General features: G+C 43.7%; 1 protein-coding gene across 2 annotated transcripts in view; it reads right to left on the reverse strand.

Annotated features, from left to right (window-relative positions):
• Nucleotides 1-17,970, reverse strand: part of COP1 (COP1 E3 ubiquitin ligase) — a 188,822-nt gene that overhangs the window by 46,627 nt on the left and 124,225 nt on the right. For both annotated transcript variants that reach the window (XM_044301397.1, XM_044301396.1), the window contains 2 exons: nucleotides 17,210-17,326; nucleotides 1,492-1,609 (listed from right to left, as the gene is read on the reverse strand). In XM_044301397.1, the coding sequence (XP_044157332.1) occupies nucleotides 1,492-1,609; nucleotides 17,210-17,326 (235 nt within the window). The remainder of the gene's footprint in view (nucleotides 1-1,491; nucleotides 1,610-17,209; nucleotides 17,327-17,970) is intronic.

Genomic DNA, 17,970 nt, shown 5'->3' on the forward strand with positions numbered 1-17,970 from the left:
CACTCCCCCTGACCTGGATGGGGAGATCTCTGGATCCATGGGAGGTACAGGGCTGGTTCTAGCTTTGTTAGATAGAGAATGTCATGTACTATATGACGTCTGATTTTCATTTTTTTACATAAGTCATGGGATAACCCCTTTAAAGGGGTTTTCCAAGATTTAAATTTTTTTTTAACTCATGACTAGTGTTGAGCGAACTTGTGTTTTAAGTTCGGCGTCTAAAGTTCGGGTTCAGGTTATCGAAGTATCCCGTTATGGATTCCGCTACCACGGACCATAACGGAATTTAGAATCCATAACGGGATACTTCGATAACCTGAACTCGAACTTTAGACGCCGAACTTAAAACACAAGTTCGCTCAACACTACTCATGACCAATCCTCTGGATAGGACATAAGTATCTGATTGCTGGGGGTCTGACACCCGGTTCGAGAAGGCACCGATGCTTGCAGTAGTGCAGTGGCTTTCTCCCTGCTCACCAAGCACAGCTCCGTACATTCTATAGCGGCTGTCCTTGGTAACAAAGCTCAGCCCTATTCCCTTCTATGGGGCTGAGCTGCACCTAGGCCATGTGACCGATGATTGTGACATCACATGGCTTAAAAAAAGATGCGAGAAGGGTACGGTGCTACTGCGAGCGTGGGTGCCTTCTCAAAAAGCTGATTGGCAGGAGTCATGGGTGACATGGTGCTCCTACGGTCCAGACCACCAAAGAGGCAGGCTCCTTTTTCCTATAGTTTACAAGCATGAACACCGCTGCTGGACTGTAGGGTGGTCATAAATCCTGGATACGAGCAGTGTATAATGTGATGGAAAAATGAGTCCAGCCAGCAACGGACAATCACAATACATTAGTAAGTGCCTTGTATTAACCTTCTCTACATGATAAATGCCATTTACTGAAGTGACACAACCCCTTTAATTCTTGTGCCATTTTAGACCACTGAAGGCAAAAAATATCATGAGGTTGGACAATCCCTTTGACAACCCGATGGCAGAGCTTGTCTCATACAATATTAACTGGTAAGGTTTTCATCTTCGTGTAATGTGTGCCTAAAACCCCACTTTCTCCATCAGCTGTAGTAACTGTGTTGGAGCTTAATATGTGGCCTGAGGACGGAGTCTGAGATCTCCTTGAACATCGGGTCTACACAAGTTCAGTATGATGATAATTAGCATCTGCTGGACCGCCGTTTCCTGCAGCGAGGTAATAACCGGCAACTTCAGCATAAGAGTAGAGAAAACACTCGTCGGGTCTCCATGGAGATCTTCCCTTCGTTAGGAAGGCCACTCAAAGGCATCATCCCCATTAATTGTTGATAATGCCTGCCATGCACATCCACACAATGCACTGCAGCACCCAAGCCGCTCATTTCGAACAACTGTGCTCTGAAAATATTTCACCTCTACAAATCCAGCCCGAGGACAGCGTGAAACGTCCCAGAATAATCTATGGGCATGCCCTCCGAAAAAACAAAAAAGGTACTTACGCAGAGACAATCTCCTCCCCGTTGACAAATTTGGCGTAAGAGACGGCTTTGCGATGTCCTTTAAACACCATGATTGGCTGTTTAGTGTTCCGGAGGTCGTAATAGTGGACACAGTGATCTAGGGATGTGGAGAGGGGGGGGAAAAAGGGGTTAAACATCACGTTGTGTATTCCACAGGACAGCATTACAATGAGGCCGCACAGCTCTACCGGATCGCATCCCCACTATGAATTAATAACCTTACAATGCCGTTGATTTTTAGTGTACATCCATTTTTTATGTGGAGGTTAGTAAATTGTAACAACAAATCAAAATTAGCACAAGCTGGCAATTTAAGCGATCGGATAATTTGTTACGAAGGCACCGGCTGTGTCGGCTATTTAGTCGTGATTCATTGTGGCAAAGAAAGAGAGGGGTCAGGTTACTCAGAATCTGAATTTTTGGCTGCCGGCCCGTGTACTCCAATGATTGGGTTCACAGCGCAAGTCCCATAGTAACAGAAGGAACACTAATCTCAGACGACAAGAAATATAACGGAAAGCTCTGGATTTTCTGCTCTAGAACTGGTAATGGTCATCAGATCTGGAGACCTGCCCTCCCAATGTAATGACCTGCACATTTAAGGGGGTTATCCCCAAAAAGTATGTATCACCTACCCAGAAGATCAGGGGCAGACTGGCAACTTAAAGTGTCCCTGGTGAAAACTCAGAAGCGGACCCCATGATGTTGTCCAGATTGGCAGGGGAACACAAGTAGGCATTGGCAAGGCAGGGCAACATAAGTAGGCAAGGTCAGCACATGTAGAAAAGGAGGGGGGGGGGTCAGTAAAACCACAGAGCAGCACAAAATACCGCCACAGCAGAACTAAATACTGCAGTGTAAAGATAGATACTGCCCCAGAGTTGTCCCTCGGTGGTGGCCATCAATATCTGCACGGTCTGTTCTCCTCCAGTTGTCTCTAAATAAGATATGGAGCCACCGGCAACCATGCCTCACTGCAGTATTCAACTGCATCACCGTCCTGAGGACAGCCATACAACTCAATTCAGGAGAACATCTCCAGCCGCCAGCAAGTTACAAGAGTACCCGATTCTCCTAGCATATTACCGCTGAGAGCCCCAGATAATTATGGACTTGGCCAGCGGCAGGAGGGCTTGGGCTACCGCCTGGGCCTTAGCCCACCGGGAAATTTCACTGTAAGGTCTATGGCCAGTACGCCCCTGCACAGGAAAACTGATAAATGTATGATTGTCAATAAAACATAATTGATCTTTTCTGTCAGCCCCAATGACAATAATGATGTTTTAAAGGGTTTCTGTCACCAGAATTAACCCCATTAAATTAGCTGAAATGCAGCGCTCTTAGCTGAACGGAGCAGGCAGAAGCCCGCTCCGCTTAGCTAATCCTGGCATAGTAGATGGGTACAGGGCTATGCCATGTGCTATGCCAGCAGTTAGTAATAGTCCAGGGAGCACGGGCAGGAGCAGCAATATGCACTCCTGCCCGTACTCCCTGCGCTGCTGCAGCCCCATTCATAAAGTTAGTACTCTGTACTCCATACACAGCTGACAGCTCAGGGGTGTAGGGAGAACTGAGATTTCGGGATAAAAAAGTACTGTAAAAATTTTTAAATAAGTATATTAGAAAAATATTTTTTAGGGGTTAGGGAACAACATATTAAAAGTTAGTGTAAAAGTTTAGTTACTCTTTAAGTGTATGCGGATGGCTTGATATAAAGCTTTGTTTTGCCCTCATTTAGATGGTAACCAATTGTCCCCTCTGATGTTATTCTTACATGATAAAAGCACATCCAAGTGACAAAAATGAACTTCCTCCTGAGCCATGCCTCAAGCAAAATGACAAAGCGGGACCACTAGGAGAGGAGACGGTCGCTGTCACACAATGGCGCTTCTAGGATTGCCCTAAACGGTTAACTGTCCACACCGTGACCTGAACGCTCACTAGTCAAACACTCCAGATACATACTGATTTCTTCAATCAGAGCACCAGGAGAACTGCGGCAAAATGGGAAGATTAAAGCCAGCAGAAGAGTCTTTCAAAGAGGAATGATGTCTAACCTCTTATACCGACTAAGCCATTAGAGGAGATGAGAAGAATACGAGAAAGTTTAAAAAGGTGCGCTCCTATAATGTGTGCGCCGCGGAAGGCTCCGTTCCATTTTAAAGGCCAATGTGAAAAAGCTTCAAATGACCCATTCTCCTTGTAGCCCCCTATACCCCCGCTATGGAGATGTGTAAGCAAATGAAACAACCCTCTGCCTCCTGGCGCCCGGCCTGGACACGATGTGCCTACACGTGCTCGCAGGGCAATCGTTCTCCATCCCTCGCGGCATCATTCCTTGGCTCAGCTAAAATTAGTTGCTTAATTATTAATTGATTGCTCTGACACGCAGCGTTGAGTGAACGAGTTTGGTTTCACTCGCCCCCCCCTTTCCATACACACGCATAAAATCAAGCGATCTTTATTTTACAGTTATACCCCCCATAACTACAAAAAGCTGTAAGCATTAATGAAAAATGCGAGAGAACAGCTGGTCGAGCTTTAAAGAGACAGCGCCGCATAGCCGCCATATGGGCTGCCAGAAAGGAAGATTAAAGAAAAGGAAGAAAAATACCATCTGCGTTGAAAACATAGAAAAAAATATATATAATCGGACATAATTATTTTAACTTAAACAAAAAAAATGTGTAAGTCCATTCCAATAAAGGCCAATAGCAAGGCACATATTAAGGCTACATTCAGATGGCTGTATGCTGTCTGCAAAAATGCGGATGCGTTTTTTTTTTGGTGGACAGTTCAGCATGTCCGCAAAAAAACGGATTGCATTCCGTTTTTTTGCTGATCCATAGACTTCAATAGGGCTATGTCCTGATTTTCACTGACAAGTATAGGACAGGTTTTTTATTTTTTCGCTGAGCCGTGCAATGGCCCCATAGAAGTGAATAGGACAGTATCCAATCCGCAAAAAAACTGATCTGCATTTTTGCGGACAGCATACGACAGTCTGAATGAGCCCTAAGGAAAATGTGAGACAAGAAGATGGATTCTCAAGTGTATGAACAATGGAGAATGTCTCTGACATTTATCAAAAGTAATGGTGGCACAGCTGCCGGTGTGAAGAGCGGCAAAACATGGATTGCATGACTAACCGCGACGTGCTCCACTTGATATTTGTCAAGCAGTACACAGAGGAGAGGTGAAGCAGACGTGGAGCTGCAATCTGGTCCAGAGCACATTAATGGGTCTGCAACATGGAAAAAGTTGTCGTCTCATGTAGATAGAACGGGCCATCAACTTCTGACAATTCCCTAAAATAATGTTTAAAGGACCACTAAACATGGAAAAAATGCTGAAAAATATCCCAATTCTCCTCCTCCTCCTCCTCATTTCTTCCTTTACTTTGATCATATTTTATATTACTAATAAAACTTAGAAATATATAAAGAAATCTTTTCTGTGTGTCCTGAGTAGGGACGAGTGAACTTGTGTTTTCAAGTTCGGCATACAGGGTTCGGGTTATCTTAGAATTCCATATCCATAACGGAATTCTTCGATAACCCGAACCTTAAAACACAAGATCGCTCGTCCCTATTCCTGAGAACACAGTCATGCCTCCGCTCCTCCTCACTGTCCAGAAGCAGGACCCTCCCTACCCCCTCCATGAGGTTTCTATAGTAGGACAAAAAAATTATACATTTTTTATTTTTTTTTAATCAAATATAATCTTTATTAAAAAAAAAAATTCTGAAAAAACTGCATTTGAAGAGAGTACAATTCTTTAGAAAATACAGCATTTAGAAAGGGTACAATCCTTCATGAGATCAATCATGTAATCCATGTAGAAGTGCTGTTATCACAATATTTGATCAGCATTATATAACAGCAAATGCAAATACAGAAAAAAATGAAAATTTGAGCGACAGAATACATTTCTAGCACAAATAACCCCCCCCCCCCCACAGAGAGAGACCACCGCACCCTCCGCCCTCAAGGCTGACAAGAGACAGAATTTTATGATGGGATAGGCCTTTCGAAAGGATAGAAAAAATAAAATAAAATCTTAAACTGTATCATATTGTCTAATCTCTACCCTCAATTCGCCTTTAGCTGATATTATAACAGATCAGCGGAATATTAACTCTTGCATTCTCTTCAGGAATCCTGAGTGATGAAGGCAGAAAATGCTGTGCCGGGCAGCAGGATTCTCTCCATTTAACTTTTATCATTCATTTCTAATTAAGTGTAGTGGTCATTTAAAGGGAACTTTTTAACAAAACAAAAAGGGGCAGAACATGAACCCCCTCTAAGTCCTTAAGGGCTCATGCACACAACCATATTGTGTAACGGAACAGCTGGCTCCTAACAGAACAGTCTTTTCCTTGTCCGTAACGTTCTATTATTATGCAGAACGGTTATACGGAAACAGAATGCACGCCGAGTAACTTCATTTTTTTTTTGCGGACTCACTAAAATGAATGGCTCCGCATAAGGTCCGCAAAAAAACAAAAACAGAATGGACATTGAAAGATAATACCTTCGTGTGCATGAGCCCTAAAACAGAACAAGCCTTGTCCTTGAGGGTAGTGTATCATTTCTATGGTTTTAAGGGTTGAGGCAGACCCCAAGGGAAATAATTTTTTTAGGAAAACAGACGTTGCACAAATCCAAACTCTCCCTTAACCTATTTATTCTATTTTTATATTAGGCCAAGTTCACATCTGCATTCAATATTCTGTTACTCTGTTCTGTCAAAAGAACAGAAAAACTGGAGAAAAAAATTTTAATTTTAATCCCCATTTTTCGGAATACATTACGTTAACCATCAGCTTGTCAGTTCTATCAGATTTTGGTTATTTTCTAAACCTGTATTTATTGGTAGTTATGCTTGTTAGTGATCTGGCACTGTAATACTGCTGCCGAATACCCGATAAACGAGAAAACGCTCGTCGATCGGGCAATCTAAATCTTTTGACAGGTTTAAAAATGATCGTTTGCAGGCAGCAGATTGTGGTGTCTAATCACAATCTGCCACTGACAAACAGGTCATTCAGTATAGGGAAGAGTGATGACATAACGATTAATCTTCCCTGTACTGAGGAGGAGATCGCTGCATGTAACTGCAGTGGACTCCTCCGCTAGCGATCAGGCGATTGCTGAGAAGAAATGATTACTTCCCGACAATCACCGGCAGAATCGTAACCTCTTCTCCAACTCCTCACTGTTAAGCCTAGCCCTCTTTCGCACATACAATACGTATTGTGTCAGGATGTGTTCAGTGAAACTCGCACCATTTCGCAAGCAAGTTCAATCCGTTTTGTCTGCAATTGTTCCTGCGCGGGTACAATCAGTTTTGATGCGTTTTTTCCTGTGCGTGAACAAAAACCGAAGATACAAACATCTCCTCCTAGCAACCATCCGTAAAAAACACCATTTACTTCTATGGGGCCAGGGCTGCGTGAAAAAACTAAGAATACAGAACACGCTGCAATTCTCACGCGACACAGAAATGATACGTGAAAAAAGAACTCTCGTGTGCACAGACCCGTTGAAATTAACGTGTCAGGAATTAGTTTGGGTGCTATGCTATTGCACCAGGGGAAAAAAAAAAAACTCGCTCTTGTGAAAGGGGCCTTTAGCCTTTCACCAGATGAAAATGGAATAGATCAGCAGGAGACCGGCCCCTGCTCTCTGCAGGGTAATAGGGTCAACTTTATCTTCTGTTCATATCCAGGTTTAGTGTTCCTCTAAAGAGGACCTGTCACCTCACCTATCAGGTCTATTTTAGTAACCAAATGCTTTGGGCCACGATACTCGCACAAGGGATGGGAGATAAGCGGTTCCCAGGAATCTATCTCCAGGAGAAACACTGGGATTGGCAAATCCATATTTCCTCCAAAGGTTGGACGAGGGCCTTACAGAGCTCAAAAACATTGTTGTCAGTGGATCTTGCCAACAGAACATCAGCTGCCCGTTCTTCATGCCTCTACCGAAAAAGGCTTACAATCCAGCGCACCAGTCTGTAAACAAAAATTAAGGATTACAGACGTTTTGTTGCCATCAACAATGTGCTGGAATCCAAAACCACTAAGATGTCCAATGGCTGGAAGAGTTTACTATGAGATATATCTGGAGAACAGCTGGTGTACTGGATACGCTTTCCAGAGCTCATCTACTACAAGGCCCGTGCCTGTATTTTAGCCCCCGTGTCCAGCTGGGACCAACCCAAAGCTCGCTAGACTGTCGACCGTCATTCCCAGCATCGGTGTACACACTGGACAAGGGAGCCATCTGCGGTCATCGATGACAGATGCATCAAGGAACAAAGCTCTAGATCAGACAATTATTACAATACTTGAGAAGGGCTCCTCTTGGTGCAATGTGATCTGATACCAAAGCCCTGCAACATAACCTTATGCTCAGGCCTGAAGCTTGCTGCTGTCATAATGGGCAAAGATATGAAAGCGATTTTCCGAGACTTTTTTTTTAAATTATAACCTATACCAGTGATGGCTAACCTTGGCACTCCTGCTGTGGTAAAACTACAACTCCCAAGATGCCCCCCTTGCTTGGCTGCTCTCAGAACTCTATAGAAATAAATGGAGCATGCTGGGAGTCGTAGTTTCACCACAGCTGGAGTGCCAAGGTTAGCCACCACTGACCTATACTCTTGAGAAGGCTGTGCCTTCTTAAACAGCGGATCGGCGGGGAACCCGGGTATCAGACCCCCACTGATCAGACACTGATTACCTATCCAGTAGATAGTGAAAAAACCTTGGAAAATGCCTTTAACACAACGTGTATGACCAAATTTAAACTGTTCCACTGCATGGAGAAAGGTGGTATCTAAAAGGGAAGGAGTATAGGTAAAAAGGTCTATTCAACTAAAGTAGTGGAGGAAATAACTAAACAAAAGGGGAGATCTAATAACTATGTATAAATATATCAGAGGTCAGTACAGAGATCACTCCCATCATCTGTATATCCCCAGGACTGTGTCTGACGAGGGGACATCCTCTGCGTCTGGAGGAAAGAAGGTTTGTACACAAACATAGAAGAGGATTCTTTACGGTAAGAGCAGTGAGACTATGGAACTCTGCCGGAGGAGGTGGTGATGGTGAGTTCACTAAAGGAGTTCAAGAGGGGCCTGGATGTATTTCTGGAGCGTAATAATATTACAGGCTATAGCTACTAGAGAGGGGTCGCTGATCCAGGGAGTTATTCTGATTGCCTGATTGGAGTCAGGAAGGAATTTTTTTCCCCCTAAAGTGAGGAAAATTATGTATTTTTTCAGCCTTATAAACTATGTTAGATGCACACTACTCCTGATGAGAAAAACTCTGCAAAAGGTATGTTTATCCTGCTCTCCCCAGCCCCTACCTAGTGCTGTAAGCTGCAGTATCATCAAAACTGCTCACAGACTTTAACTGGGTTGTCCACCTTTGCTGTGCTTTATCAGAAACCCCCACCCCAGCGCTGCCAGACCCGTAGTGGTGAGCATTCTTACCTCATCCCCGCTGCTGAGTTTCCAGCCCCATCACTTGCTCCCGTGTGCCACTGGTCCGAGGTGCACCTACGCCAAGCAGGATGCTGTGGCAGTCACGTGACTCATGGGCAACACATCACCACTGTGGTCAGTCACTGGCTGCAGTGGTCATGTGACCCACGTCAAAAAGGATATTGACATGGGTACACACGGGACCAGCGGCGCTGGAAGCCAGGGAGGGAGGGATCAGGTAAGTATGCTAATCACCTCCGGTACGGCCCAGTTCGGGGGTCTAAAAAAAAAAAAAAACACAGCAAAAAGATGGACAACCCCTTTAAGGAATGTCTTCGAAAAGAAGGACTGAAGGGATTTTTTAAGTGAAGAAAAAAGCTCTTTACATGAAAGGTCAGATTAGCAGAATCATCAATATTCTATGTTCCTAAAACCAAACGTCTCGTTTCCCAGTCACGTTACAGTGGTAAAATACTGCGAAAAGTCATAACTACGGGCATTAGAGAAATGGACCATCAGCTTAAATAGATATGGGATGCTTCTGTATAATTCAACACTTTAGTCTCCCTAATCATACCGCACATTAAGGAAACCCTAAGTGCCTCCATACAAAGCCTTCCTTTGAGTACTTCGGAAGCTTTAAGGAGATATTCAATCTGGAGGGGAAACGAAAAGGTATCTTATTTTGAGGCTGAACAATGTGATATTACATGGCTGTGTGCACTCAGAAATGGGAACTAATGCTAGCCTAAAGTAGTCATTTGGTGTAAGGGTATTTAGAAGACACTGATGTTACAATGGATAAGCCTAAAAAAAAAAGGACAAGTAATTACAATATGGCAGTACCAAGGCAGTCATTTACAGGTCTACAGGCTCACCGCCGTAGAGCCGGATATCTGAGCTTCAGAGTCTTTAAGGGGCCAGCTTGCACACAGCGATGTGTGTAAGGGCACTGACGTGAACTACCTACAAGCGGTGATCACATGGAGAGGCTGCAGTGTCCCGCTCTGGTCTTTACAACCTTCTGTTCTGACAGGGCCTAGCAATGGCTTGAGGTTATAGATGACATTCAGGCAGCTCCGGATAATGGGCTTGACACCGAGCGCTGGGGGAGGGGGATACAGACGCCCCTTCCCTTTTAGTTGTATAAAGTCAAAAGCTTTTGCCACAGCAGGCGATAAAAATGTCAATGGAGGAGAGCAAAACGTGCACAGCAGGGGATGAGGAGAGGGGGGAATAATAGAGGGCTGACTAGATATGGATACATTCATGACTGTCAAGACATTTTTTGTGTCCTGCACATTCCCTCCTTTCCGCTCAATCTACATCACCAAGGCACATTTGGCTACTGCTCTGTCACAGCTGTCACCCTTGTAAGTCGGCATGAGCGAATCGACTTCGGATGAAACTTTGTTCCAATACTGTACGGGGCAGGAGCTCCGTACAGTATAGAATGTATTGGCTCCGATGAGCCGAAGTTATTGCTTTGCGAAGTCTCGCCAGACTTCGGGTAATAACTTCATAAATTAATTTGTAATGTAAAAAACAATTTCCCGAACTCTGGTTCGGTTCCAAGGTACCACTTGGAAGCATGGTTTAAAGGGACACATCTACAAATGAACGCGTAAGGGATGTATTACATTACTCGATTAGCCAGGCGATTGTCGGGAGGGAAGCGTTCCTTCCTGACAATCGCCTGCTCGTTAGTGGAGGAGACAACTGCTATTACATGCAGAGATCTCCTCCACAGTATGGGGAGCAGTGATCGCTAATGCCACTGCTCGTCCCCATACTGAATCACTGGTTGCCGCTTGCATGCTTACAAATCTTGATTGCCTGATGAACATTCGCCAGCAGTATTACACAGGCACATGATCGCTAACGAGTGTTCCTACAAGCGCTCGTTAGCGATGATGATCTGGCCGACTATCGGCCAGTGTAATACAGCCTTAACAAATGCCTATGTTTTTGTCTTCACAGAAAGCAGAGGCCCGGATCCTGGTTTTTGTCATTTCTACCTAAAGATTAACTGAAGGGACAGGGCTAGAGCTAAACTAGACATAAAGGGAACCTGTCAGAGGGTTTCTCTTGCCATATGGCTTATTGCACACAAACGTGTGCGCTCTGTGTTGCCGTATTGCAGGTTTCGTCTCGTACTTCTGTTCCGCAAAAAGATAGAACATGTCCCATCTTTTTGCCAGGGCTGTGGAGTCGGAGTCGGAGTCGGAGTCGAGGAGTCGGAGTCGGAGTCAATTTTGGGTACCTGGAGTCGGAGTCGGCAAAAAATGAACCGACTCCGACTCCTACTAAATTTAAATTGGAATAAAAAAATAAAAAAGCAAGTTTAAATGTCCGAATTCATAAACAGTTATAATTAATGACTTCTCTACTGTAAGAATAAAGGCCAATGCATGCAGTGCCTCACGTAACCGCAAAACAAACGCGTTCAGTGATGTGAAGAAGCATGCTTTTCATATGCTTCACTATATGGTACGCAATGCACAATTAGGAGTGGCAATACATATACTTTGCATTGTGTTGTGTTCTGATGTTACAGGGAACACAATGCCCATGGTTAACATAGCCTCTCACTGATAAGGGATTAAGTAAATATGTGTTTTGCAGGACTAGAGACACTTGTATAAGTGAAGGGAATGGAGGGTCAATAGTTCAAGACTGAAGCTGTAAACCATGGATGTCAAACTCATGGCCCTCCAGATGTTGCAAAACTACAACTCCTATCATTCCCTGATAGCTGTAGTTTGCCCAGGCATGATGGGAGTTGTAGTTTTGCAACAGCTGGAGGGCCACGAGTTTGACATCCCTGCTGTAAACCATTGGAAAAACTGCTGTCATTCAGCTAAGGCTATAAAACGTGTAAACTCAGAATGTTATCTTAAACTTTAAACATGACTATGGGATTCTTCTAGGGAAATCATGTTTTAAAATAAATGTCCCTTCTTGGATCCTCCCACTGCCCGATCTTCAGCAGAAGATCAGCACACAAAGGAGAAGGCAGCAGCTTCTGCCCAACTACCTCTCTGTGCTAGAAGAGCTTAGAAGAACTTCTTTCTTTCCTTCAAGGAATGTATAAAATACATTTGCATATTAAATACAGAGGAGTCGGAGTCGGGGAGTCGGAGTCGGAAGTACAAAAAACTGAGGAGTCGGAGCATTTATCTACCGACTCCACAGCCCTGCTTTTTGCGGAACGGCCGGACCGCGGACCCATTAAAGTGAATGACTCTCACTGTCTCTACATAGAGTTCAATGAGGATTTACTGTGCTTTTTAGGCCTCATGCACACAGCTGTATACATACGTTTTCAGTCCACATTATATGGATATCGTCTGTGAGCCATCCGCCTTTTTTTCAAGACCCCTTGACTTCAATGGGTTTGTGGACCAGAATAGGACATGTTCTATAATTTGCAGAACGGCCATATGGATGTGGACAGCACGTGGATGACATTTCTGCTCCCCTGAATTACGAGGGTGACACACCTGCACGATATGCCTCATTTTCTGCTATTTTTGCGAGCATAATAAACACCAATTGATTTTACTTGGTTGGTGGTTCTTCACTATTTTGCGTCAAATTTTGGCATCCACAGAAAAATCGATCTAAAAACTAGCGAATTTCCTGTGGGCCATCGATGTTTGCCTATATACAAGCGAGGCTGCTGACCTAACCTCGAGAAGGATATCTTCAGCATAATTGGGAGCAGCGCGGTCCTAAATTGAAACTTATTAACGCATTGTGTGAAAGAAACGCGCTTCACTCTGCGGCCTGCAGCGCCATTTACAGGCAACGTGACTGAGAATCTGAAGGGTGCAGTATATGATGGAAGGGAGAGAAGCGGAGATCTGTGATATATAGGTTTATTAGACTGAAATCAGGATTTCTGAGTCAAGCCTCATCATAGACTGCACTCTGATAGGGAGGCAGAAATCCCCTGACAGGGACACGTTAAATGGACTTTCCACAGGAAAGGTGATAAGCGTATGATGGAGGTCTAACCACTGGGGACCCTGCCAATCATTTGGAGGGAGTCCCCGGTGGGAGTGGAGGAGTCCCTGACCACTGCTCCATTCACACCTGCCAGAGATACTGTACTCTGTAGTCTTATAGGTGTAAATGGAGCAACTGTCAATCATGGGAATAAAAGCTTCTATTCACACAGTGGATCCCAAATATGATACAGGTAGCGCGTATTCCTGTGGATAGTGAAAAAACTTGTCAATGTAAAACCCACTTTAAAGAAGCGGCTCACAATTTCTCGGCCAGATCAGAGAAGACAAAGATTCTTCAAATTTGGAATCATAAAAAAATTTGCTCCTGTGTGTAAATACTACTGTTACATACTCGCTATGGTGCCCCCTGCTGTTCCTTTGATTCCCAGTCAGAACGTCCATCCAATGTGTCCAGTGCAGGTGGTCGCACATGCTCAGTATCTCAGTCCGACCACCCGTGTCTTCAGGTACAGGGCCAAAGAGCGATTTCTGCTATTGTGCAAGACAGGCATTAAGAATCAGCGCACTAGAAGGGGCTTCTTCTCACCAGCAGTGAACACATTAGATGGAGGTTCTCAAAAGAGAAACAAAAGAACAACAGGTGGCGCCATAACAGCAGGGTTGAGATAAGGGTGGGGGACAGGACTAAAGAAGTGCCTCTGGGACCTGGGAACATGTAGCATGGGACTAGGAAGGGTCAAGGAGCAGATAAACGTCGTAAACGTTACTAGCATAATTAACAAAAAGCCTTCTCTTGTACAAATAGCCATTTACCTTCATCTAATTTGCAAAGCCCATGTTAGTCACCCTTGGGGAATTGAGGGGGGGGGGATTTACACAGTAAGCCCCTGGATCTCTTTACAGGGATTACAGCATGCTGGACCAGAGAGGGATTTAGTCAGCTCCTAGTCACACAGCAAGAGGCTTAACGTATTCTATTAGTGATTGCTGCATCTGGAAGCAATGATCGATGTGAACGGCTAGAAAGGCGAGGCTTCTGGGAGCAGAGATTTGCTGGATATATAAAGTGGCAAAAGCAACTAAAGCTCCTATGTTTGGAAGGGATTTATCAGTGCAATTACACCGGTTGTGAGCACTACAGTCTCCCAAAGTGTGCGTTATGTAGCTGCATACAGTAGATTCAGAGCAACGCCAGGCCTATAAGTAAATCCCCCTCAATGTGGAGTTCTTTGTTTTACAGCAGGCACTATAGAAATGTTAGGGTGGTGGAGGGGAATTCATCATTAAAAAAGGTTTCAAAGGCAGCTTGCAGAAGTCTGCATCGCCATAATCGACACCAAATTCATCTAATGCTGCACAATGCTTGATAAATTTGGTGCATCTTTAAGTCTAATTATTTTTTATTATTGCATTGCGCTTTATTAAAGCTTTTGAGCCCCTGTCTCTGTATAGCCTTGAGATTCTATAGTGGCAGGCTCTGATCGTAAACACTCATCATAGCACAATTCTTATCTTACTGATAAAGTGTTTATGACCTTTAGTAATTATAGATAACAGTTATTAGATGACCACACAGAGAAAGTAGGATTCAAACAGCTACACAATTAACCCTTTGTGACAGAATGGCTGAATATTTTATAAGACGAATTGAAAAAAATATTTTTTACTATGAAATTAGCAAAATGCAAACATCAAAAAATTGCCTCCAAGGTGTACATAGCCTTCAAGTCTTGGGATGTTACTCCACCATCTGCTGCACCCCTTTACTGGAGTACAATTGCGTCAATTTTATTTTATTTTTTAAAAAGTCTAAGTTGATAACTCTGTCTTAAAAGGGGTTGTGTCACAAAACATATTCTACATTCTTCCGACCAGCACCTGGATCTGAACACTTTTGTAACTATATGTAATTAAAAATTTAGCATAGCCAGTGAGCCATTCAATAAAATGTATCTGTATAGCGCCACCTGCTGCTGGTTATTTTCCTTATTTTGTGTCTCACTGAGATGGTCGTAAAATGCTCAGTTTAAATCTTCAACTGATACCAGTTATATTCTGAAAGATCTTGTGGCGGTTACAGGGAGAGAGGTGCAGGGATTATCCAACAAAAAAGTATTCATAATCTATCCAAAAGATAAGTGATAAATGCCGGATCACTGGGCAAAAGAAGTAAATGGAGTGGTGGACTGATATGCAAACTCAAAGAGGAGGTTCAGGGAACCTCCGTTATTGGGACAGCTGAGGGACCAGCAGTTGGGATCCACATGATCAGACACTTACCTCCTCTCCTGTGGATAAGGTAATACATACTTTTTGTGGGACAATCACTTTAACATATCTAGTAATAATAAAAGTAGAAGACCTTGGGCACAATTATCTCGGGACACCATGATGTGCAGAACAGGGAAGTAGCAGTTACAGTAAAATGCTCCTCGTCACTGACTGTATGCCTAGTATGAACTGTACAGACATCTGCACAAAAAAGTGCAGGAGGAATATCAACCTCACACCCGGAGACTGGCACACACGTTTCAGCAGCTGGCAGGTGGGGGCCAGAGGTGAAGGCTCTTATGTCAGCCTTGCACTGTCCATAGGGAGTGTTCAGTTTTCAGGATCTTGATTAGGAATGGATATGCTTCCACAGCAGATGTTATTTTTACTGCTTCAGCTGACTTGCTGTAAAGCGCCCCCTACATATTACAGCAATATATACAGTGCAGCCTCCACCTGTTCAGAAATCACTAGTACGAGTATAAAATGAGGGTGGTCGGGCTGCCTCATTGTGGGAAGTCACAAAGCGACTGATTACAATTTGTACAACTGTACGGGAACTTGAAAACTGCCTATTCAAATTGATAGGAGAGACCTGGCAGAATTGATAGGAGAGACCTGGCAGAATAAACACCATAAGGCCTCTTTCACACGACCGTATGGCTTTTTCAGTGTTTTGCGGTCCGTTTTTCCGGAATACGTTGTTTAGTTTTTTTTTTTTTCTTCAGTTTTTGTTCCGTTTTTCCGTATGGCATATACAGTATACAGTAATTACATAGAAAAAATTTGGCTGGACATAACATTTTCAATAGATGGTTCCGCAAAAACGGAACTGATACGGAAGACATACGGATGCATTTCCGTATTTGTTCCGTTTTTTTTTTTCTGACCAATCTACTTGAATGGAGCCATGGAACATGATTTGCAGGCAATAATAGGACGCGTTCTATCTTTTAATGGAACGGAAAAACAGAAATACGGAAAGCATACGGAGCACATTCAGTTTTTTTTGCGGAACCATTGAAATGAATGGTTCCGTATATGGAACACCAAAAAAAAAAAAAGCCTGTATACGGAACGCAAAAAACGTTCTTGTGAACGAGCCCAAAGGCTAGGGCTACACGACGACATGTGTCATGTGACAATTGTTATAATGATAGTCTAGGGTGACGCAACAGAAAAATCCATCTTAAATGGATTTTTTGCTACTGTCGTGTTGCAGCATGTCGCATGACGACACCATAGACTATTATAAAAATGATCGCGAAACATTGGTGCAACGTCATGTAGCCCTAGCCTAATAGTGAGCGAATGGGGGGCATGGCATGAAAAGTAATAGCTGACTGGCTCTGCGAGTTGACAGATATCCTCATCTTTCTTTGGCAATACATAGGAAGACAATATACACACAGAGCCAAGCCTGCAAGTTTATTCCAATAGGAAAAGGTGGTGGGATAACTGACAATCTCAGACATTGGAGGCATATCGCTAGTATATGCCCCTAATGTCTGATAGGTGTGGGTCCCACCTCTGCGACCCGCACCTACACTTAGAACGGAGCCGGTACAGTCCCGGGGGGTGCACTGTGCATGCGCAACAGCCCTCATAAAGGCATGCTCGGCTAGTTTCGGACGTCCCGAAGAAATGAATGGGAGGCGCACCACGCAAGCGCAGCCACCACTCCATTCACATCTATGGAAATGACGGGAAAAGCAGAGCCAGCGCACGGCTCTTGTCGGAGCTCCCATAGGAATTAACAGAGGTCGGCCGCACATGCGTGGTGTGCCCTCCGGGACTTTGTCGGCTCTGTTCTAAGTATAGGTGGGATCTGCACCTATCAGAAATTGGGAGCATATCCTAAAGATATGCCCTCACTGTCTGAGATGGTACAACCCCTTTAATAGGGCCTTGTTACTATAATTTAAATTGAGAGATCATATAAAAAGTTAAGACTTACCTGCACAGCCAAATGCCAGGTGGTAACGGGAAGTGGGACTAAATTTCACACAGCATACATTGGCTTTGGCTTCAATACTAGCAACAGAATTATCCAGGTTGGTAGACCATAGTTTTACTAAAGGAGACAAATGAAGGGGAAAAAAAAAAAAAAAAAAAGGTAAAAGACAAATATAACACCTGCAGACACAAAGCATAAAACAAGATAAAACACTGATATGAACACCAGATAGAACGGGGAATATAATTCCGAAACCTCTCTGGTAAAGCAATTATAATAGAAGTTATTGTAATTAGTTGCACAGTTGTAAGATTACCATTACCTATACAGGAATGAGACGTACTAGCAGCATGTTTTTAATATCTATCCATACCAGAGCTTCGTCCCTCCCTCATTCTCAGGACTGTCAGGGTTTCCAGAAGTCGGACCCCCACAGATTATAAAGTGGTGGTACTTCCTAGTGATGTGCCATTACTTTATAAGATAAGAAACTCCTTTAAAGGGGTTGTGCAAATTGTTACATTATAGATCTGACCTCCTGAGATGCTGTTGAAACGATAATTTTTATTTTTTTTTTTTAAAACACAACGTACCTACTGGAGACCCTTCGATCCAGCACTGCTGCTCCATCGTATCCCCCTGATTGTAGCTGTGACATTGCTTAGGCTGCAGTGGTGATGTACCATATACCGCTACAGCTAATCACTGGTCTCAGCAGTGTACGGCACAAGACCAGAGGTCTCTGTTTGGCTTCTGCGATA

The sequence above is a fragment of the Bufo gargarizans genome, chromosome 7 (genome assembly GCF_014858855.1).
Source record: "Bufo gargarizans isolate SCDJY-AF-19 chromosome 7, ASM1485885v1, whole genome shotgun sequence".
NCBI lineage: Eukaryota > Metazoa > Chordata > Amphibia > Anura > Bufonidae > Bufo > Bufo gargarizans.